This window comes from Gavia stellata, chromosome 9, assembly GCF_030936135.1.
Source record: "Gavia stellata isolate bGavSte3 chromosome 9, bGavSte3.hap2, whole genome shotgun sequence".
In the NCBI taxonomy this organism is placed as follows: Eukaryota; Metazoa; Chordata; class Aves; order Gaviiformes; family Gaviidae; genus Gavia; species Gavia stellata.
This window is the reverse complement of record NC_082602.1, coordinates 22954670-22977840: the sequence shown is the minus strand read 5'-3', so window position 1 is coordinate 22977840 and position 23171 is coordinate 22954670. Positions and strand designations below refer to the sequence as shown.

The 23171-nt window shown below is 35.6% G+C and overlaps 1 protein-coding gene across 2 annotated transcripts in view; it reads right to left on the bottom strand.

Moving 5' to 3' along the window:
• Positions 1–23171, bottom strand: part of MYOF (myoferlin) — a 72088-nt gene that overhangs the window by 36971 nt on the left and 11946 nt on the right. Inside the window, exons 4-19 of one of the 2 annotated variants that reach the window (XM_059821376.1) lie at positions 17568–17676; positions 16179–16271; positions 14912–14915; positions 13857–14017; positions 13186–13314; positions 11745–11807; positions 11582–11632; positions 9954–9984; positions 9364–9479; positions 8015–8141; positions 6613–6716; positions 5610–5678; positions 5450–5493; positions 4938–5020; positions 2661–2699; positions 50–174 (exon numbers count right to left, since the gene is read on the bottom strand). In XM_059821376.1, the coding sequence (XP_059677359.1) occupies positions 50–174; positions 2661–2699; positions 4938–5020; positions 5450–5493; positions 5610–5678; positions 6613–6716; positions 8015–8141; positions 9364–9479; positions 9954–9984; positions 11582–11632; positions 11745–11807; positions 13186–13314; positions 13857–14017; positions 14912–14915; positions 16179–16271; positions 17568–17676 (1348 nt within the window). The remainder of the gene's footprint in view (positions 1–49; positions 175–2660; positions 2700–4937; positions 5021–5449; positions 5494–5609; positions 5679–6612; positions 6717–8014; positions 8142–9363; positions 9480–9953; positions 9985–11581; positions 11633–11744; positions 11808–13185; positions 13315–13856; positions 14018–14911; positions 14916–16178; positions 16272–17567; positions 17677–23171) is intronic. The other variant, XM_059821377.1, reaches the window with a different exon arrangement.

Genomic DNA, 23171 nt, shown 5'->3' with positions numbered 1-23171 from the left:
CCAACTGGGGTTAATCCTTTTATTAAAAACAATGAATAAAGAAACTGACCTTTCCAAAGTTTAATTCATCATATGGGTCTGGGAATCCAGTGTATTCTCTTGGACTTCCATAAAAGTTTAGGTAGCAAGGCCCAAATGTTGGTAAAAAGCCAACTTCAGTTTCTCCAGTGTTTACTAACAGAAAACATTACCATTATATCTTTGTTAATTATCATTCAGAGCCAGAAAAACAATTAACACTACTATCAAACCCAGCAGAACAAATGTTAGATATTAGTTAGGTATTAGTTATTAGTAAAGTAAGAACACTTTATTCTCTGGGTATACTATATGAATTTAAAGTCATTATACCAGTGACTGTACTTCTTCCTAACCGCCTTCTTCATTGTACAGTACTTACTAGATACTACTTCATGCAGTAAAAAACCCACAGAATAAACAGAACTTCTGCCCCACTCCAAATATCAGGTTTTTATGTTAACAGAAAACATATTTTCTAGAAATAAATGAAACTGAGTAAAACACCATTTACAATCATTCAAATGCATAGGCTATTGTTCTAGCTAAACAGCTACAAAAAAGATGCACACCATAGTGGATAAAACCCCTACTGTTTAGCATAGTTAATCCTACTGTTCTAATTTTCAGTATGATTTTTCTGTGGTTATACTTCAGGGTAAAACACAGACTACTGCAAATTCTAATCATAACTGCTGCAGTGCATTGTTTCTCACAAACTCCTGTTTTGGTAACCTAAAATTCATACAAGATTGAAAGTCTGCAAACTCAGTTAATTGTCAGTTAATTGCGATGATAATAAACTTTGTATACTATTCTTTTTCTATGACTAACAAATTAAAATTTCCCGTTGTCTTAATCTAGGTAAAAAAATTAATAAGGATTTAGATATTTTTGTCAGTTTTAATAGCTAAGCTAGGAAACTGCACACCAAAGCTATTGTTTATTTTCAGATATTTAAGATATCTAAGAACTTGAAAAGGTATTTCCACCGCTAACGCTTACTGTCTTAACTTTGTATTTTTTAACAGTGTTCTGGTTTTTAGCAGAAAAATATATATAGGGAAGCCTTAGTTGTATTACTACTGTCATCTTCTGGGTTTGCATTCATGCCTTGCAAATTTATTCGATGAATGAGATTCTAAAAAGCTCATTTTAGAGCCAATTCAAATCTATACTTAAGGGAGTTAATTGTTCTTTCAGTAACAATCAAACATATGCCAAGGCTATTGATTGATAAATTTGATGAGTAGCGCAAAGAGAATTAGAACAAGGTAAGCAACACACATGCAGAAAAACACTGCATAGTTTTGCATGCACAGGAAAGATTCTATATTCTTTTCCTTCTTGTATCCTAGCTTTTGTCTTTGAACAAATGATCCTGGTATAAAAAAAGATGAGAATCGGGTTCTAAACCTTGCAACAGATACCAATTAGAGTGATCTGCAGCACAAAGAAGGATGCATTTATCACAGGAAAGGATGGCTGAGATAAGAAAATGAAAATAAAGTGTTACGCCTTGTATGACTTTGCCACTGTGACTACTGAGTGACACAAATGGATAATAAAAATGAATGTGATGTCTTGATGTCATTTCCTGTCAACACAAAGTCACATAAAATCTGCAAAATATAAAATAAAGATTTGCAGTTCCCTATATTGTGTTTGGATACTTTCACATCCTTACGTCTGAATCAGAAACAGATTAAAATTTGAATGAAAAAATTCAGACTCTTGTTGGAATACCATCCAATTTTTAAAAAATTCTAACACTGAACTGCTCACATCAGATCTCAATATGACTAGATTTAAGGTACAGATCTGTGTTGAATTAATACATTCACTACTTACTGGTGCTAATAAATTAAACAGAATATAAATTTAAAAACAAAAAAACGAACAAAAAAACCCGCTCCCAAACCTGGAATAAAAAGAATATTTTTTTGTATTTGTTTACAATTTAAAATTTGATTGTTTACATTTAGAAGGCTGATGATCACGTATTACAGAAAGTGATTCAAAAAAATTATTGCAGCCTTTAACTTAGTATTACTTTATTAAGAAAGACAGTAAATGAAGTATGTGTGCGGATGAATGTTTGTTACCTTTCAACTGCACTCCAATTGTATTTATTTCTCACTATATAAATATTTACCACAAAGTCTTTCAAAACTGGATGTCAACCCAGGCAGTTGTGTAAAAAGCCATCTCTCCAGGTTTTAACAGAATCAGATTTCATTTTTCAGACTTTATTTAGATAGCTAGCTAAACATAAGCAAAACAGCCACTAATAATTTTAGGCAGTGATTTACTTCTGCAGGGCTCTGCAGCTACAACTATAGTTACCTAAGTTAAAAATTGCAAGCCATTGTTAGACTATGCACTTTATAATTGAAGCAACTGCATGCTCAACTGTAAAACACAGCTTGAAGCACCAGCCAAACAGAAATATTTTCAAACCAGTTCCAATGCCAAAACTGTTTTATACGGTTAGTTATGTTCGATACTCTTTACTCATAATGGTGAAGTCTTTTAGACAAATAATTATTAAAAAATATTTTTTAAGATTATGGGTTTTCTTAGGCAGTACTTCTCAGTTTGGGCAATGGAAAGCAAAATCAGTAACAGACAAAGATATAAACCTTCATATGATGAAGCCCCTGTTCCCGAAGATGAAAATTCTATATTATGAAAAGAGAAGAAGTTACATGACAAGTGACAATAATATTTTAAAAACAAATACATCACAAAGCAATCTGCTTTTAAAATAAAGTTGAAGGCCTGAGAAAAAATAAAGTTCATGTGGCCTAGAATTTTGCTTCCTGATTAAAATATGAAGGTATTACTCCTCCTGTATAAATTCCAAAGGAAAAAAAAAAAAGCATGTAGCTTACAAAATATATTGTTGTGATGCTTCTGTTTCAGCTTTGTATAGCTCTCCCCACAAAATAAAATTTAATTTTTAAAATTATTTAAAAATCTTAAGAACATTTAGGAAAACCACAACATTTCAGGGCCCATTAGGATATCTTCATTTACTGAAGACCATAGACTAGTTCAGTTTCCCAATCCTTTAGGAACCAGAACAGGCTTCAGGCATAGCATTGACCTCAAGGGAAGATAATCTGTGATTTTACATGGAAATGGCTATTCCAGTGTCAGTACTTCAGTAGAAAGAGAATCCAAATAAGATTTTTCTCAGTTACTAAGTGCTTGGGTTTGAAGTATAAATGAGCTGTGACTCAGCAGCAGTTCAGGTTACACACTTACGTGGCTAGTACAAATGATCTCTCCAGAGCTGAATTTTCCCCAACAGCCCAGCCCTCCTGTCTTTGATTTCCCATTGCCTTTTCTGTAACCCCTTCTTTTGCCTCTGGTTGTGTGTGGGATATATGAAAAGAATGTTTGCACAAAGTCTTACTTCAACAGCAGTACTTCTAAGAGGACTGGGTTATAAGCTTGAAGTTATGTGACTGCAAATACAGTTCCATCCGATAAGATAAATACTTGGCTCAAGTCACTACAGGATTGGAGCCACTAATTTTGTTTTTAAACTCCTGACACAGCTACCAACTTAAGGACAAACTGGTCTGTCTCAGACAAGTACGTATCATATAGATTTCATAAACACAACAGAAAAATAGTAATTTAGATTCTTATTGTGGCAATGGTGGAAACGGTTTTGAGCCAGTGTCCTTCAACCTAATGTAGACAGTCAGATAAATAAATGTTAAGCCTGTTTAGCCATGAACTTTACAATTTTGTATGGATAACTAATATGCCATATTATGTTCATTATAAAGATAAAATGTTCTTTCTGGCAAATTAACACAGAATCCTTGTCATGGAGCTGGCTCAATTGTATGAAAGATCTTGCTATAAAAAGGAGATATAGATCACAAAGAAAGAATCAATAATCACAATATTATATTAGAACATAAATGTAACAGGATTTTCTTTTTAGTATTTCCCAAAATCTTGGCACAAAAAATGTTTCTTATAATATTGTAAAGAAGAGCTTTATTACAAAGGTATTGTCCAATGGGGACAACATGTTAGGAAGTTCATATCCTACCTAACTGAATTTGTTTTCTTGCAGATAATCAGTTTTGGTTTTTAGTTTTTATGAAATTACATATCCAGTCACCTATACTGATTTAAGCACGTAAGTTAATTGTCTGCAATCATAGCACGGCAATTAAAATCTTCATTCGTTGAAGCTACTAAAATAAGGGTTATTAAGTAGTAATTTGGAGCAATGAGATGCAGTGCCCGTTTCTAGTAAGCTACTGATCAGAGCAAAAACTGATACAAGTTCCCTCAGCATCTGAAAGCAGCCTAGTAGTAAATAGGGAATGAGCAGGTGGTTCTAGATAGTTCCTTGTAGGCTAACTACTCAGGAACATTCCCCAGCTTTTAGGATGTCTTCCCAGAGAAAGAACAGACACGCTTATAAGGTGGCAAAAGAAGTCTTGTCTACTAGTGCCCAATGAAGTAGTGATTCTGAAACTGTGACTCCGGATTGTTTTTAAAATAAATGTCTTATTAAGTTATCTTAGTAAATTTGCGTATCTTACTCATGATAGATTGTGACATCACATAGTTTTCTGAATTTGGGAAAGTACTCACAAATTTTATTAATTCATTAACTTTATATATATAACAGCACACTGAATTTTGAATTATTTACTGCTATTTCCAGGATGATGTGGTTTAAACATTAAAATTTTAATACTTTACTTTGAAAAGTCCCACAGTATGTCTTCTAGGAGCATTGTTTTGAAAACTCCAGAAACTGATAATCTTGTTGCCACAGAATTGAGGAACTATAGGAAAATATACTTTCTTAGAACATTGATCTTTGCTATTGCTCATAACACAAGACAAGATAGTAAGTTACATACTGCTCTATGTATTACCTTCAACTTCTCCTCCAGAAGAAGCAATTTTTGAAAGACTTAAATATGTTGTTCCTACTACATCATTTTTGGTAAGACGATCCCTACAAAAAGAAAAAAAGAAAGTTTTTATTTAAATATAATGCTGGTCGTGCTACACAGAAGCAAGCTACCAGTGACTAAATGCACTCCAAGACAGTGTACACAAATTTTATATCACCTGGAATGCTTTAATATTGCTAACACAGATGGAATGGCTAGTTACAAAAGTGGGCTGCATCATGAAGAAGTCACCTGACTTTTACACTGTCACCTAAAGACTGATAGTGCTCAGTGCTCTCTGCACAAAATTAACAATACTCCCATGTTACAGTAGTCAGGTCTCTTGTAAAGAAACCATAAAGGAAGATACTTAAACACTTGCTTAAATACTCTTATAGACTCTAAAAATACCTGACATCTATAGAACCAGACTTTTCTTCTCTTAATATAATTTACCTTGTTTAGTACTTTGATTAAAAGTCGTAACTCACCAGTCAACAACTGCAAGTTTTATTTTCTCACACATTGATGGAAACTGAAAAAAAAAGCAATTACAATAAAATAACCCATTACTTATTTCACCTCTAATGTTAATGCCCTGAGTTCCAAAAGGATGGCTGTTTTCTACAGAAACAAGAAAAAAACCCTGACCTTGATCTGAAGATAAATAATTTGATTCCACTCTGGATTAGCATTTTTCTCAATTATATTTGTGCAAACCTGCAAAAAATAAAATCAACTATACAGCACATCAAAGATAAAACAGACAAATAAGCATATACTAGCTGTGTTTAGAATAAATCATATTCTGTTTGGTAAAATGAGGGGTAGTAGTTAATGACGAATCCTGAGTGGTTTATGCTGCAATGAGCCATTAGTTTTCAATTGGTAAATACTGCTAAACCGAACTGCATATGCAACATTAATGACTATTGGAGGGAAAGGAAAATTTTGAAACAGTGTTTAAACCTGAAACTGGAGTTACCCCACAGCGAAAAAGCTTATTTCCACTAGCTACAATTTAATGTGCTTTCACACTAGTACTGATCTCTTTTATAACAGCAGAAAAACGAGACGAAGGAATGACTTGATTCCAGCTTGCTTTATGCAGATTTTAGAGTAGATAAAGAATATATTCTATGGGAGAGCCTATATTATTTGCTAGTCATGTCTACTAAAGATCCTCTACATTACTGGATGTGGCAATCTGACTAATTAACTTAATAAAAGATTGACATTTTTCTTCTTAAAAAAAAAAAAAAAAGATTGGCTAGCAACAAACATAGGTTGTGCAATCATGCTTCAGCTCAAATTTGGTATTCTAAGGAACACATTAGTAATAATATGTACAAATGCTGTTAACCTGTCCAGAAAGATCTGCACCATCACTTACAAAAAGCAATCAAGAACAATTGGTAGGCAAGCAATCTGGCATGCATCAGTTCCTTGCACTTAGTCATACATTCCTTTTATTAGTAATCAGCTTTACACCCATTTATTCTACCTTGTAGTTTGTCCTCATTTTACAAAGTGAACTTTAAGGCTAATGCTTTATTTCCATAATTTCAGTAAACTTAAAAATTTATATTGGCATATGAAATCTGTTCCCAGGGCTACAATTAGAATGCAAAGATTCAGATATTTACTAAATTACCTTTTTCCCAGCGAAAGAAACTTCTACAAACGGATCTACCAGGTTTTTCTTGTCTGCTTCTCCTCCAAATATTTCCTTAACAGTCTGTGCAAAAGCATCATCCACTGGAGAGGTGTCAAAAAAGAAATTAAGGTTTATGCTTTTTAATTATTATTTTATTTATTTATTCAGCTTAAATAATAAATTGCCCATAGCAATCCTACCGAAACGAACCAGCTTACAGAACAAGGTAGGGTAAAGCCTAATCTGATAAACAAAATTCTGAACAGTATTGCTGGTAAAAACAGAGAATTTAGGCTCAGAGGCAATTTCAAGAATATAAATTTTTGAAACACCATAAGGAGTGCTGATGTGCTGCTGAATTTATAGGCATAGTTGTATTTGAAAAACATTATGCATGTACCTGTAGACATCGTCATTTTTTGTCACAGATATAGGTGAGAAATTATGCTAAGAAGGGATAAAAAGCCACCTATATTCTACCAGAAAACACATATTGCATATAATGAGAGAAATAGCCTTTGTCTCAGCAATACAGGGCTGACACAAGTAAAACCTCACTAAACATATTAAGGTCAAACTGCTTACAAGCTCCCCTGCCCTGCATGGTTTATTTAAGCTTATGGTGCTCAACTTACAGCCCACAAACTGCATGCAGCTTTCCGGGATACAGCCAGTTCCTAGTTACCTATTTCCTGTGGCCACTCAGGAGCAGGTTTCTGGCAATACAGACTGCCTTGGCCATCACAGGAGTGGCTGACCGATTTCAGCAGTCCTGTGGCCTTTCACCCATTGCAAAATAGCTGCAGCTATGAGCACCTATGAAGAAGAATTAACGGATTGCTGGGAAGAGGAAGGTGCAGGGGGCCATCAGCAGTACTACTTATCTACTAGGATCTAAACGGCCTTGGAAAAGAGGGCTGCAGTGAACCAGCTGTCTGATAACCTCTCGAAAGTGGGCAGGGATTGGGATCCAACAGGAAGTTGACGCATGCACTGTATACTTGAGCTAGACACGCACAGAACTCATCTGCAGCTTATCTGCAGATCAACTGTACTTGAATGTTAGTTACTTGCATGTAACTTCTGCGATTGGAGAAGGGCTGATGAAGATGACCCTTTCCCACTACCAGAAGCTGTGTGGCCCACTCAGCAACAGATGGACGTTACTAATATAATGGGTAACGCATTAAATTATCCATTACAAGCATTAAGTAGACTTACTGAGCATTACCAAAGGACTTGAAATGGGCTACTTAGGCCATCACAGAATTATTGGCTCAAGTAACAATGTAAAACATTCAAGATATTTTATGTTCAAGGAATTTTTTTGAACAGCTAACACAAATATTTCTAACGGTAATCAAATACACTGATGAACAAGTAGTAAGAAGCTACGTACTTTGCGGAATGTCCTCAGCTCTGTAGATTTTGAGAAGGAAAGTGACCCATCGAAGTGCAATTCCAGCAGGTAATAACAGATTGCTCTCCACATCATCACTTTCATTATCTCTTCCCCTTTTTTCAACCTGTTGGGAGATACAGTGGTACATAGTATCTGGTATATAAGACAGAGTAATGTACAGAATTAAGGTGATTAGTTAAACTGGTGCCCACAATACTCAGAAGACTGCTGTCGGTTTCATTATAAAGAATGAGATTTTATCAAATTATCGAGCCACAAAAATGAACTCTACCTAAACTATGTTACTTACATTTTTATCTCTAAAATACTCAACTGCAGGAGCCCATTATAATCAAACTTTTAAAATCATCCTCATCAGATGATGACGATTTTGGCACTCGTACAATGCCAACTTCATGCAATTTTCATACTCATCTCAAGATGAATATTGTGGTAAGGCGTCTTACTGCAATTAGAAAATGCATACAACTCGGATATAATTTACCAGAACTTACTGCTTCCTCCTTTAAAAATAAATAGGAAATAAAAGATTTCACCACAAATAACTAGACACATCCTTGTGATTTCAAGAATCATGAGGATAGCAGAAAGGAAGAGTTAATATGCAACAAGAAGGAGATTGTTCATGGTTCTGGGGACCATATTATATTTATCTAAGGTGTAGCAGTATGCAAAAATCTCAGGCAGGAAGAACATTAGAACTTAAACTACAGACAATGATCAAGTAAGAAAAATGTCACACAGAAAAGAAGACCTGTTTTTACCTTGGCAGAACAGCAGGCAGTTAAGGATTGGATTGTTAAAGCTACCTACTGCTTCCATATCCATTGAATTACTTGTGCCTAACTTGTAATTGCTGATGGGTCTGATTTTCACCTGGCAAACATTTGGAGCTTTCTGGCACTCAGGTTTCTGTATGGGCTTGTCTACATTACATAGTAGTGGAGACATTCCTGACTTAGTCCTGGAACTGGTGTCAATATGTTCCTCAGCCTGATTAGCTATGCTAAGGAGAATTACATATTAGCTTGTATGCAACACCAGGCTAACACATCTCTACTTCTTCCAGGATGTGAAGAAGTATCCACAAATGGCAGACCAACACACCTAGAGCTGGTCCAGAAGTTGCTTAATTGGACAGGATAACAAAATAAGCTTTGTGTTAGCCACTTAGTACTGGATGCCCTTGAAACAACTTAAAATCTTGTCTTACTTTTAAATACTGCTCACAGAGGGAATTATACAGTATCCAAAAAATGCGGAGGGGACATGAACAAATATCCATGGGTTGGAGAGGGGAAGAAAAACACTTAAATGAAACTTACTGGTGGCTCGTCTCCAGTTCCCAGGACAAACATGCTGACTTTCATATAGCCTTTAGCTCCTGAATTTGTATCTTCAGGATCACTCAGCAAAAGCCATTTTCTCATGACTGCATGGCCTAAAATAAAACAAACACCACCACCCGCCCCCAGTAATATCCATTACAAAATGGCAGAAATCATAAAAACAAAGTCAACTGTTCAAAAAGCATGCTTTATCCTAAAACTAATTATTTTAAAAATTTATTCTGTCCTAGACAGGTCTCAATAGTGCCATTCAAAGCAAGAAATCTAGTGGTATTAAAATGTTGTGACATACTAATTCAGGCACATAATTATCAAATATTTTTGCATTATTTTTCACATTTTACGTCTTTGATACCAAAACCAATATCCAAATTTTAGGCACCTGTACTTCATCTTGAAACCACCGAAAGGAGTTATATATTGTTGGATTTTTTTAAGTTGATACTTAAAGCAGCAATCTCAAATAACTTTCCATTAGCTTTCTTCTTTTACTTTAGAAATTTAATGAAATGTTTCAGCTTCAAGTTTCAAGCTAGGAAGGAAGCTCTGAAGTAACTGTTACTTACCAGGCTCATCATAAACATAGCCAATGTCAATCTGAAATAAAGATCAAAGGCATTACCTCTGAAGAAATACCAAAACAGAAAAATGCTAGGGCAATTCCCCTCAAGTTTTTAATGAGTACTACTACATTGTTCTCTTGTCACAAACAAAAGAAAGTTTACATAACTTATTCTTGGGAGGAGAAAGAGAAAATGTCTTACGTTGAAAAACGAGGGATTTTGAATGGATACAGCGGCCAAGAAGAAAATGCAAGAAAAGACGTATTAGAACTAATAGCTGTAGTTACTTTCTTCTTTCCTCAGATCCCCAGCTTTTTCATTTATCAGAGACAGAAGATGGGGCTAGCTTACTGCTTCTTGAATACCCTATGTTTCCCCGTTATTTTATGTTGAGACAGGCTTTTCAGAACTCTTTTGTTTCTATTTCCTGCTCAAAATCTCATCCTTCAGTTCCAGAAATGAAGATTGTTTTTTTAATAAATACTTTCCTTTTTTGAAGATGATTGGCAATTTTTCCCCCCACTGTGTCAAATCTGGACAAGATTGCACATATACCATGACCGTATTCATTATATCAGATTTCAAACATGTTCAGGAAGGTAAGCATGTTTGCTCATGGCGATTGGGGCTAGTATGCCTTGCAGGTAAAGTCTGAAAAGGTGATTTTCTAGAGAGAATTACCCTTGGAGTTTTCTCATGGAATGTATGCCTGCAGGAACAGAAAGTAGCTGAATGACATGCTGTCACCTGCTTAGTGAATGATTAATCCTCCACAGAGCAATATACCACTGTCTGAATCACTAGAAATTACATAGAAAATAAGCAGCAAGAAGCAAAAGCAACCAGAGCTTTGTGGCAGAAACTGCTTCATTTAGAAAAGAGCACTCTTTCACACTTGCATATTTTTGTGAAAAGCTGGTCTAGAGACCTACTGAATTTATGCAGTACAAAATAAGCAAACAGAAAATACAGCTAACACTGATATTGGAAATGTTATAATAGGGGATCCCAGTAGCAATTACAATTGTCATGTGAATTCTTCGTCTGTATTGCTTTAGGAATACGTTCCACAGGCAGATGTCCCAATATTGACCATAACAAATACAAATAAAGACAATCTCACTAATATCATCAGAACCACAGAAATTACATTAACTAAGAGACTTTTCCACCATCTCTTTTACTTAACAAACTTCTGACCAAAAGAACGCCTTTCCACATCACTTGAGAATGTGTATCTTTATGCCACCATACATATCACTATTCAGCCTATTAGCTAGCTACCTAATAAAACTATCTCTTCAAACACTACCTCATACCAAATAATCACCCTGATACCTTTTGAGGAAAAATATTACCCTTTGGTAAATATTTTTTTCTGTTGGATGCAAGTTAGAGAACTTGGTATATAAAAAATACAATTTTCTTTAACAATAATTTTCTACTCAAATAAGAAAACTGTTCACTAGTGCTTTGAGCAAATGGTCTCTACCATGAGAAGCAAGACATCATCAGGTAATTCTTTGGCCCCATGCTAAAATAGTATAAATTTAACATTTAAAACAAGTACTTAAAAAAATTCTCTCATTTTATTTGATTTAGTCAAGATATGGAAGTTGTTTCACACCCACCTTAAATTCTCCCATTAGACAGTCTGCTCGTAGAGAATAAGAATCATACACCTAAAAAGACAGACAAGCATGAAACAGGAATGTTCCTAAACATCATCGTGAAATGGCCAGACAATGCTATATGCATTCAGCAGCCTTTTGAACATGCACCATTTTTTCTTACCCGAATGCTAACTGTTTCATCAAGCAACTCTAAAGGAGTCATGTGGACATTGTAGAAAAATATCTGTTAAGGTAAAAACAAAACAAAAAAACCTGCTGGACACATTATATGATAATTTACCACAGAATAAAAAACTAAATTTAGTAAATAAACTTAGTACAAAATAGACAAAAGACAGTCACAACTTCCATTTGAATGAATGCAGTAGACACAGCTGTGCTGCAAACTTTCAGCACTGCCCTTGTTCTGCACTTCACATTTTCCTCAGGGGAACAACTTTAGGAATTATAAAGGTTGTTGATTTTCCAGGACATTCAATCCTGGTCTAGCTATCTCTGTTGTAGCTGTCAAAAAGGTCTTGTTTAGGGTTCATGGTGATAGTGATTGTAATGATTTGCATTTTTGAAATTCAAGACCACAGGAATAAATCTGATAGTTTGACAGCATGAAGATAAATACACTATTTATCAGCTTATTTGTTTTATTGATAGTATATGCCTCACTAAGTTTGGTCTTTGAGCCCAGCTATGCACCAGTTAGTACTTTATCCAACAAAAGGGAAAAGTACACAAACATGGCCCCTCCTATTCCATTTTTACCCGAGTCTGGATACTGAGACTGCCTAGGAATTGATTCAATACAAGGTGCAACTGCCTTTCTCCCTTCCCTGTTTTTTACCACTGCTTCATAAATCTTGACTGCTACCTACAGCTTAGTTCAAGTCTTGAAGTTTTATAACTTCCTTGGTTTTGCCTGCATGTGTTAAACGTGCTTGCCACCCAGTTACAAAATCTTCTGAATTGTCCACACATGTGCAAATAATGAGTTATCCCTCAGCATTCTCTCTATTAAGCTTAAGTTTTGCAACATCAGTCTTCCAGACATGGGATCATTCTTGTGTCCCTTATACGGCTTTGAATTCTCACCTGTATTTCAGTGTGTTTGATGTACAGATCCCTGTCTGGACACAGAAATCTAGTTATGCTTTTACAAATCATGGGTAGCAAGGCAATGACATTTCCAGATTCTGTGTGACAGTCTTATTGACCCAAAGCATTGCACTGAAAGCTCGTCTGCATACACCATAGAGGTCTACAATGATTCCTAATTAATTTTTCTGTGATTTTACAACCTGCACACAACTATTCAAAGTCATTATGTCACATGGCCAGCTGTATCAAAGAACATGTTCCATATGTCTCAGCTGAAGTTTGATTTCCTTCTAAATAGCTTTATCTGCTAAGACTGCCAGCGATAGAGATGTATTCAGTGATGTGAATACATAAAGAAAAGGACTGGGAACTACCAAATGCATACTAGCCATAATTACCCATAAATATTAGCAAATTCTTATTCATTGATCATAATGAAAGCTGTAATAACTACTTTGCTACATTTGATAGCATCAACATTTCAGCTACAGTGTTCTTACACCACTTACTTCATCAAAATATGGGTTGTTTCCTCTTTTGATTCTTGTTCGGTGTGTCTGACCACAAACATGAACTTTAACTACTGGTTTTATGTTATTTCCAGGCAACTGACGACCTTCAATGACTCTAACACGAATCTGGGGAATAAAAAATAAAAACAAAAAAAATCAAATTATTTGTATTAATTCATTCCCTCTATTATCTAACATCCTGGTGATAACAATTTCTTACTATACCACCCAAAAAGTTAGCCAACATCCAAAGTAGCTGGCAGATATGGACTGGACAGACTTTTCAAATTTAATTATGACAGCAAGTATAATTTTACTTGAATTTTACAAGACAAGTTGGGGATATTTATTTCAGTAAAACTTTTTTTACTTGTTTTTACTGCTTCTTTTTAAAGCTGCTGTTGTAGTTTGAAATCTACACAACTATACAATAAAAAAGGTTCATCTAGATTTCAGTCAGAACTGTACAAAATTGAACGTCTCTGTAACAGGCAAATTTGAAGAATACCTTTGAAATACAGGCTTTCAAATGAAGAAGCTAATTGTCTCTACAGTGCATTAGATATGCACAGCACAATCTGACATTAAATTATGCTCAGGCTATGTGAAAGGAGTAATGTCATGCCAGGCAGAAAAACGGAACATGCAACATTTAATAAATCTATTACCTGGAAATCTTGTGGTTTGTTAGAAAGGATTCTCCGTGCTTTCTTTCCTTTGGTGATGCGTTTAGCTAGCTGGGCTTCCTTCGTGCCACTTGGAACTGTTGGTGTGATACCACCAACTGGACCACCCAAGCCATCCTCATAACCTCCATCATCTTCTCCATCTCATACAGTGAAAAACAGTGCAATGAATAAACAAATAGCACAGCTTGATGTTAAAGTTACAGGACTGAGAGTCTGATGTCCAAGAGTTTCACTAAAATTGTATTATTATCTCATTTCAATAATTTTTTTTGCTAACCACATGCTTCCAACTCCTTTTGAAAACTAGTCATTTTAGCCTGCTTAAGAACAAATTTATATCCTAACCAAACTAACTGTAGATCTGTCCCTCTTCAGGATGCAGAGTATCTAATACAATTTCCATACACTTTTTTTAACCAACCAATTGAAGTTTTAGCAAAGTACAGTTCAGCTGTAATCGTCACCAGACTAGTTCACAATACACCAGAAGTGATAAATTTTATTCCAGTTGAAGCTGTTTTATAGCATAGCATTGGTTTTTACTTCAGAATCTTGAAAACATGAAGACATTTAGGGTCTGCCATCCAAAATAAAATTCTGAATCCTCCTCCAAAGCATTTAACTGTGGAATAAGTTAAAGTTTCTTAGTAAGCCTCTTTGACAGTTCTGAAATCACAATACCTCTGTGGAAGACTGTTCTACAACCACATGACACTACAAAACTGGATCATACAGTGAGATTCCAGTATTGCAAAACAGGATCCGTAAATATCTAGACCACAAAAGTGTGTCACTCCCTTGTGTTTCCAGCTTCTTTTCTTAACTGAAGGACAGTGACTATGGTAAAATCTACAGGAAGAAAAGCTGTGTCTCTGATGGTTAGCATTAACAGAATGCTTGTTAACTTTATGAATTAGTTTGCCAACACAGGGTGATGATCACTTTGTATAATGAAGTCCTCAGTGATCCTTGTAAGAGATGTATAAAAACACAGAGATTGACATACCATGTATTTTACAACGAGAAGACCCCACCTCCCTAACATCTCTCAAAATCCATCTGCCTGGAGGGATCCATGCAACTGATTGATCACACACCCTGACTTAGTGCTTAATTTTTAATTTCTGAAACTGAGCTGTAGCAATCTCAGCTGGGGAGGTGATTTCATTTAATGGGAAATAGGTGTTTACAATAATTAACTAAGATGTGTTTGATAAGTTGCACTGAAATAATTTTCATGCAGTTGCTGGATACTAGCTAAAAACCTGACATGTTTTATTTTACCTGTATTACCTTATAGTTCAAGTACATTTTTAAAAAGCTATCAAAATAATCTCATATAAGTCAATTTCCATTTTTAGCCTTCAAGTCCACATTTCTATAAAATTATTTTGAAGTGTAGTAATTTAACACACAGCTTTTGTGTTTGCATTACCTATCCTTCCACTCCCCAAGAACACCTCTCAGTGAAGTCAGTGGAATCAAAATTTCCCCCCAGAAGACTCCTCATTTCAATTTTTTCCTTCTTATCTATCAGCAGATAATGGTCAAACTGATTTATTTCTCCTCAAACATATAACATTTATTACATTTACTTCTTTCTGCACAAACACAGCCTGAATATTAGGGTAATTAATTACCTGTCAACTGCAAAAACCTGTTGTTACTTCACAGTTCTTTTAAGAGTCTGGAAAACCAGAGGATGTCAAAAACACTCTCAGCAAAAGCCTGATTAATATGATATATAGAGGCAAAAGAATATTCCCTACTGATGAAAGTATGTCACAGACTAGTCAAATACCAAGCCTAATATAAGATACAACAGTGTCTTTCAAAATTTACTTATTCTAGAGGGAAAAAAAAGTTTAATGATTTAAGAAAATCTTTTCACAAAGCCCCCTGACACTGAAAGTAATAGAATATATTTTTCCAAAAATGTGATTTGCCTGATTTTTGGTTAGCCCTAGCATTACAGCAGATAACTGCTGTTTCTTCGAGCATTCAAAAAACTTTCTTTCCTAAATAAAAGCATTTTGAAAAGCTTTTAAGCAACATCATTCTTTTGTAACATGATTCCACTGGAGAAAATTATGCTAAAAAACATTTTATGTCAGGAAATGCCAATTTTCTTCCTAGCTGTAGTTCTGAATCACCCTTAATTTTTTAAAATCACTATTTGGCTGCCTTGACATGCTTGCTTCTGGTTACATTTTTTTCTGATGAATAATGCTGTTGAATCACTTTCTTGCCTTATCTTAAATTTCTCCATGATCTTTCAACAATAACATTCTGAGAAAAGACTGAAATACCTTCTTGTGTATTGGTCCCTCCTGGATCATTTGGATTTGCAGATCCAGCTGGTGGCTCATATCCTACTACCAAATCAATTGTTGCCTACAGAGAAATACACGGTTTTTATGTAGCACACAGTATTCACAACAACTGATTTAAAGAAGTAAATTGTGCTAACACTATACATGAATAGTTAACTATTCATAGTCACAGCACAGTTTATAATAAAATTTCAGCTATTAGTAAATTAATAAATTGTTATTAAGCTATATATACATACAACAATAAAGATTACACAATTTGCAGCTAATGGAATAGGCTCTAAAATAGTATCTAACAAATGGAATCACTGTGTTTATATTTAGAAAAATCTGTCACAATACAAGTATATAAGATGTTCTACAAATGTTAATTTATTTAGTTCCACAATATTCATGGCAGACTAGGTGACATCCTAAATTTGCAGATGAAAAAACAAAGGCAGCGAGAAATAACACTATCTGATCAACAACAAAACAAGTCTGAACCATAGGTAAAATTTCCTATCTAGCTCTTCTAATTGCTTGTTCATACCTCCATCCTGGAAGAAAACCACTATGTCATTTTCCATTCTAATTATAGAATTGTCTTTTTTGTTCTCGACTGCAGTTTTGGATTATTGAACAAACCATTATTATTCCTAGTTGCCACAGTAACATGAGAAGTCAGCAAAACCAGCCCAACCCTGTGACCAACTTACCATGATACTAAACTACATCTGATGAGATACTGAAATTACCCTTAAAGCCTCTTATTATTAAGTGTACTAGCATGCAATATGAAGTGCCTTAACAGCTAGACTGCACAAACACAGTAAGGTCCCAGTTCTAGAAACTACTTGATTAATAACTAAGTAAATAACCAGTTAGTAACTCTGTTAAATTTCAACATGTGCTAAACCAAGTTAAGCAAGTTCTTGTGTAACTTTCTGAACTCAGCTGGCAGTGAACATGTACAGGATTAAGTGCTTTCTAGAATCACTGCTATGACACAGGTGGTATTAGAAAGAATACAGCAAAAAAGTGCATATAGGAACTCCACCTGGTACTTAGGAAAATGCTCTTTTTCAACATCAGGCTGATTTCCATGCATAGTCTGTGGCCCATAATATTTATAACACATAATACATACACAGGAAACAATTTCTCTAATTTAAAGGATGTTAAACAAACTCAGATGGTATAGACACAATTATATCTTGTTATAAATTTCTTCTGTCTGGAGCTTTTGCTACAGAATTCCAAGCTTTTAATTCATAAAGTAAAAATAACTTGAAAATATTTTTGTTTCACTATTAGCCCTGTTGCTGGAGCATTTTGATCAAGAATACAGTAAAACAAGGAAATGTAAGCCACTCACTCCAGTTTCTTGTCCCCTTTCATTTAGCAGAGGTATGAGTTTGAAGGGAAAAGATCTGCTTTGGTTACCTACAAGATCCTTAAGTGTGACAGATGCACTGCCAATTAATCTGAAATGAAGTAAAAATAATTATTAGAATGCAAGTATACATCAAACAGAAGTTGTCTTTTGCTAGTGTCTGTTAGTCAATCAAATAACTCCAGCCACGACTTGAAAACAAAGACACAACAAAAGATCACTGCAAATGTTATCTAATGATTGTGTACTGCTAATTTGTATTTTCTGTTTTCACTGCACTTAGATGTGCTGGTGTTCTTTACGGAAGACACAGTGTTAACCTAAAAGAGGTTAAAAACTTAAATTTAAATAAATTTTATGTGTATTTTTGAAAATAATCTTCTGTATAACTTTCAACAGCCATGTCACTTGTTTCAGCCACTGAATTCTCATTGGTAAACTAAAGGATGTAATACTTTCTTTCTCTATATAGCTTTGCAAAACCTCAGATGAGAAGCAATGTATAAAAGCTAGATCTGACACAAAAAGACATACACGCATCTCTGTAATGAAAACAATGAAACAGAACAAATGCAATCAATGTGCTTACTAGAGGCTTCACAAATTAATTAATACTCTAAATTTTGGAATAGGTTCATTTCCTTGCCTCTAAATTCTCAGAACGTTTCGATACGGCTCTAGTGATGCCTACCAAAGGAAGCTTCCCAGGAGATCTGACATTAAGTGGTAGACTCTGCTGAGCTACTTCTGCCTACTTTGGGACTGCATCTGTCACCCCCACCCTCTTCAAAAAAGTGAAAACTGCATGCACTTTTAACCCGAGAAACATCTTTTAGGCAGAGTTTCTAACAGTGTGGCATTGGTCTCATGATACCTGGCACTGTATTTCGTTCCCATAGTAAGTAATAACAGTTTACTCCTATACTGAAGTGGATTATTGGAATAACTGAGATTTTTGCCAATGAAACCCCCCCGAGATAATTTCACCTTGTAAATATTACAAAGAACATGTTTTACAAACAAAATACCAGCTTTGCCGCCAAAGCGGAAGAAAGATCTGTACGCGGAGAACTTAACTGAGGTCTCTTTGAATAGATTATAGTGCTTTTTCATGGAGAAGCTAAGGATGCAAGGGCATTTTTTGACATGGAGCAAGAGCATTATTATAGCTACTCTCAGGTGCTATGTCATAAGAACATAATTTACTTTTTGCAAAGTACATTAGGATAGGTAAGTATGAAACATTAATTTCCTGCAAATATACATTCCAGGTATTGCACATTAAAACTTTTGTTTAGCTGTGCACAAAAAATAACTACACTTTCTGCTTGAATGACCTGTTAGAATTACTTTGGTGCTGTCACCTCCTCAGTCAACTTTGCTTTTTCAGTTCATCTCAGTCCTCCAATCCCAGTTGTCTTTTTGATAGTTTTGACTCCCTACCCAAACCTTTCACTTCTGCCCCCCAAATTGCCAGAGCACAGTAATATTCCAGCTATGCCTCACATATTCGTCACACAGAGGGGATGCGCTAGATGTGGAAAACAGTTTAAGATCAGGCCATGCTGCAGAGGAAATGCATGAAGCTGTTCTAACCTTTAAGGTGACCATAACTGAAACTCTGATGCCATTTCTAACACCTGCATCTCCTCCCTTTACTGAACAGACACCTGGATTCAGTATTGTAGTCTTGATCCAGTGTCCTTTTTAACTATGGAAATATGCCTAGTTATTTCAGTGACCATTAGATTAACCCTACGTACATTTTCACTTTTTACAAATTGTTGCACAGAGCTGGACATTAGCTGAAACGCTGACTCCATGCATTTCTCAACTTTAGGGATCTTAAGAAGCAATTTCTCCTGTTATGCGATCAAAATTGCATTCAACCCACAAGACAAACCTAGATTCGGAACATCAGATACACATGCAGTGGTCTTATTTATTTTCTCTCCAACTGTAGTATTATTTGACATTGCTTATGATTTGAGGTAGCAAATCTTGACACTAAACAGTAATGTTACCTAGCTCAGGAAACAACAGCAGACGGTCTTTCTCAAACAGAAAGAGGCTTTATTTTTTCCCCTGTGGCATCCACATTCCAAAAATTGGTGTTATATAGAAGTCAAGTAAGTCTGACATTACACACCAAAGAGAACGTCTCCCTCTATATTTGACCAAACTTTTCTATGTAAAGAGCAGGTGTCATGCAGACACTGATACTATTCAACAGTCAAAGAAAAGCAGAAAAGGTTCATTCCATAATTATTGCAAATCCCAAAGCAGTTAAGAGAGAGAAATACTGGGTAGCTTATTGCATTTTTCTCTTTATTACATAGCCTTCTAACACGTTAATATCTTTGAAAGCAAGTATAATATAAGCAAATGGGAAACTATTCGTACAGGTGGAAGGAACAAATGCTTGACTTTCCTTTACACAGCTGGATACTGAAAGAAACCAACTTCTCTTCGCTACTTTTCCTTCAATGAAAAATTAATCAATAAAAACTTTCAATTCCTAATATTCCTAGTTTACCCAAATCCTTCAACCATGACTATGCCTTCCCATTTGAGAATAACAGAGAGAAACATACATAGTTTGAGGTATCATAGAAGGGAAAATCCCAACAAGACTACCTAAAACCAGCTAGGCCAAATCTGATTCTAGAGAAAAGCAAAGAAAATATTTTCCTATGTATATTTGTAGAAAAATTTTGTAGACTTGCTATTTTGATTTTATATGATCTGGAGTGACTTATGTTAACTCCAAAAAGAACTGCAGTTCAGAAGTCACCCAGTCTCAAATCATCTGGATGACTGTTTCAGCAACCACACCCTCCTATCTGGTGACATTAACTCAAGAACAGCTGTTCAACAGTAGTGCTTTTGAAATTTTCCAGCATAAATTTCCATTTCTGCATCCTCATCTGGCCTGTGCAAATGATAACTGTGCACACATTTGAATACATAGTAAATGTTTTTAAAATTCTGGTCACCTTCAGAAGACTGAAGAGGAAGTCAGTTACATAGATTACTTGCTTGCTACTAGTTGCCTCTGACATCCTTTGTCTCCCCTCCTTTAACAGGTTGGGCAACAATAGTCTCCAGTCTTTTTCCACTCTAGCAAGAGTGATAAATCTAATATTCAGCCTATACACTATCTTAGCCTACTTCTAAGCTTTAGCCAAATTCTAAGCTTTAGGCAGTTAGTCTTTTGCCTTCCCCAAAGTGGTCCTGTTCACTGGATTTGGGACATTTCACACCTCACTTAGCAGAACCACAGAACTGATGAGGTTGGAAGGGACCACTCAAAATCATCTAGTCCAACCCCTCTGCTTAAGCACAGTCAGCTAGGACAGGTTGCCCAGGAACATGTCCAGTCTGGTTTTGGTCATACAGCTACTCAATGGCTGAAGTAATATTTTCAAAAGTAACAAGGAATGCTTCAAGGTCATCGCTAGGTCTCATCTTTGTCACTTGTACAAGCCTTGGAGAAAGCCTTTCCTGAGATGCTTCTCTCAGATCTCTAATCTTTGGGCTGAGTCAGGTAAGACCAAGTCAGCTAAGTCAGATAGCAGCCACTGTTGTTGTGACACCACGTCCATTAACAGTTTGTTCCTGTTTAATGCTTTGCTGCTAAGTCTGCTACTGTACTCACTTCTGATATGTAACTAGACTCCCAGTTCTCTGCACAACTACTATGAAATTGCTGTGTGCCTCTGAACTCTGAAGACCTTTTACTTTCAGGCAGGTTTGCATGCAATCTCCCTCTGAAGTCATGACTTTCAAGGTGACAAGGAGTCCTTTCATTCCAGCACAGCTGAAAAGACTTTCTGTCACCTATTCATCCTCAAAGGACACTGCTCTTTACTGGAGCAATTTCAGCTTTTTCCCTCTTACCCAGGTGACAACATTTGCCCGTTTAATTCCACATCACACTGATCTCTTGACACCATCAAGTGGGATAGTTTCTCCTTTTGGAATAGCTCAATACATCCTCTGACCTTTTGTTCATCAGCTGTTTTGGCAGTAGACAGCAAATGAGTATTGCTTAACTCTGCTTAAGTACTTTTTTGGCCATCCCTAAGACTTGTATATGTATAGTGCCCAGTCAGCAAGGTCTCTTAAAGTTTTCCAGCTTTGCAGAAGTAAAGCAAAAAACCTGTCCTGCCACAAGCAGTTTAAACATTCTGGTCTACCCCTGAATATGACACCAAAGATAAATGCAAAGTCCACATTTAGAAGCAGATTTTAAACCACTTCAAACATACTTTATCAGTACTAGGCCTATGATAATTTCCCCCCAGTAATCAAAGGGAAATACTTAGTTTATCACCATGAAATCAATGAACTACCGATGATCAGCTATTAAACACAGCATTGAATTTGTGCCAAACCTAATTAATCCGTTAGTGCTGTGGTTAGCAGTTCCTGTTAGCTGCCCAAATAACCAAGAGAAGTGAAACTTCACACCCACGCCTGGATCAGGAAATGCTAACTCACAGTACCAACCATTTTATTACTCCACTGTCTGAAGGTAGCAATTTATACTAAATTCTTCAGCATATCACGTCCTCCAGCCGCTTACATGCTACTTCTACTGGAAGCCCAGTGATTTTAATCCCCTGAGAGTCAAGCATTTACATTCTTTTGACTTATTTTTAAGGATTTATTTTGGCAGAGGTTTATATTGATTATTCTCATCAGCAAACGTGATCCCACACTGCAGTTACAATTGCTACACTCAACCTTTCTTTCTCAGTGTATATGTTCCATTAAAGATTCTATGCTACAAGACCCAACAGCCACCTTCTCTTATTCGTGCTTTTTAAAATTTTTTATTAAGAGCAAACCAGCTATTTTTATCTTCTTTACTTATTTGATAACACTCTTTGCAAGAACAAACTTTAAAAAACCCCCAAAGCATAGATACTATTTTGAACAAGGCAGAAAATCGCAAAACAATCTTAACCAGGCTGAATCTTGCATACAATGTATGCAAGGAAAACCTGCAACTATGCACAGCCACACGGCTGTAGAAAAGAATCCACACAAAAGGGTACTGCTGTAGGAGGATTCAAACAATCTAGAAATTATTTAACTATGGAAAATACTTAAACATGATTAAATAATTTGCTGCATAGTTCATTTGTGGCTGCATTTTTCTGCTTGAGAAAAGGGTGTGCCCAATCTGTTTTTCCTTTGTGTTGCTAGGTTACTAACTACGTAAAGAACATGGGGAAACACATAATCCCAATTCTCTTTCAAATAGAATGAAAATCACTTCATTCAGACACAACTGTAACTTCCTGTTAGCACTTTTTTTTCTTCACTGCATAAAGATTTGTGTTCTGAGAGTTTGAAATCTTTCTACTAACAGTATTAGTATCTATCTAGTAACATAACAGAAAACAGATGTGTTCTCTTTTCAAACGTTTTTATGCTGGAAAATCTAGCTAAGCATGGATCACATGAGTCCTCTCTAGTTTATTCCTATGATGGTCTGTCTGCATACATGTCAGTGTGATTTGCTTTATTTATCTTTTCCAATGACTGTGCCTTTTTACCATGAAGAGCACTCATTTA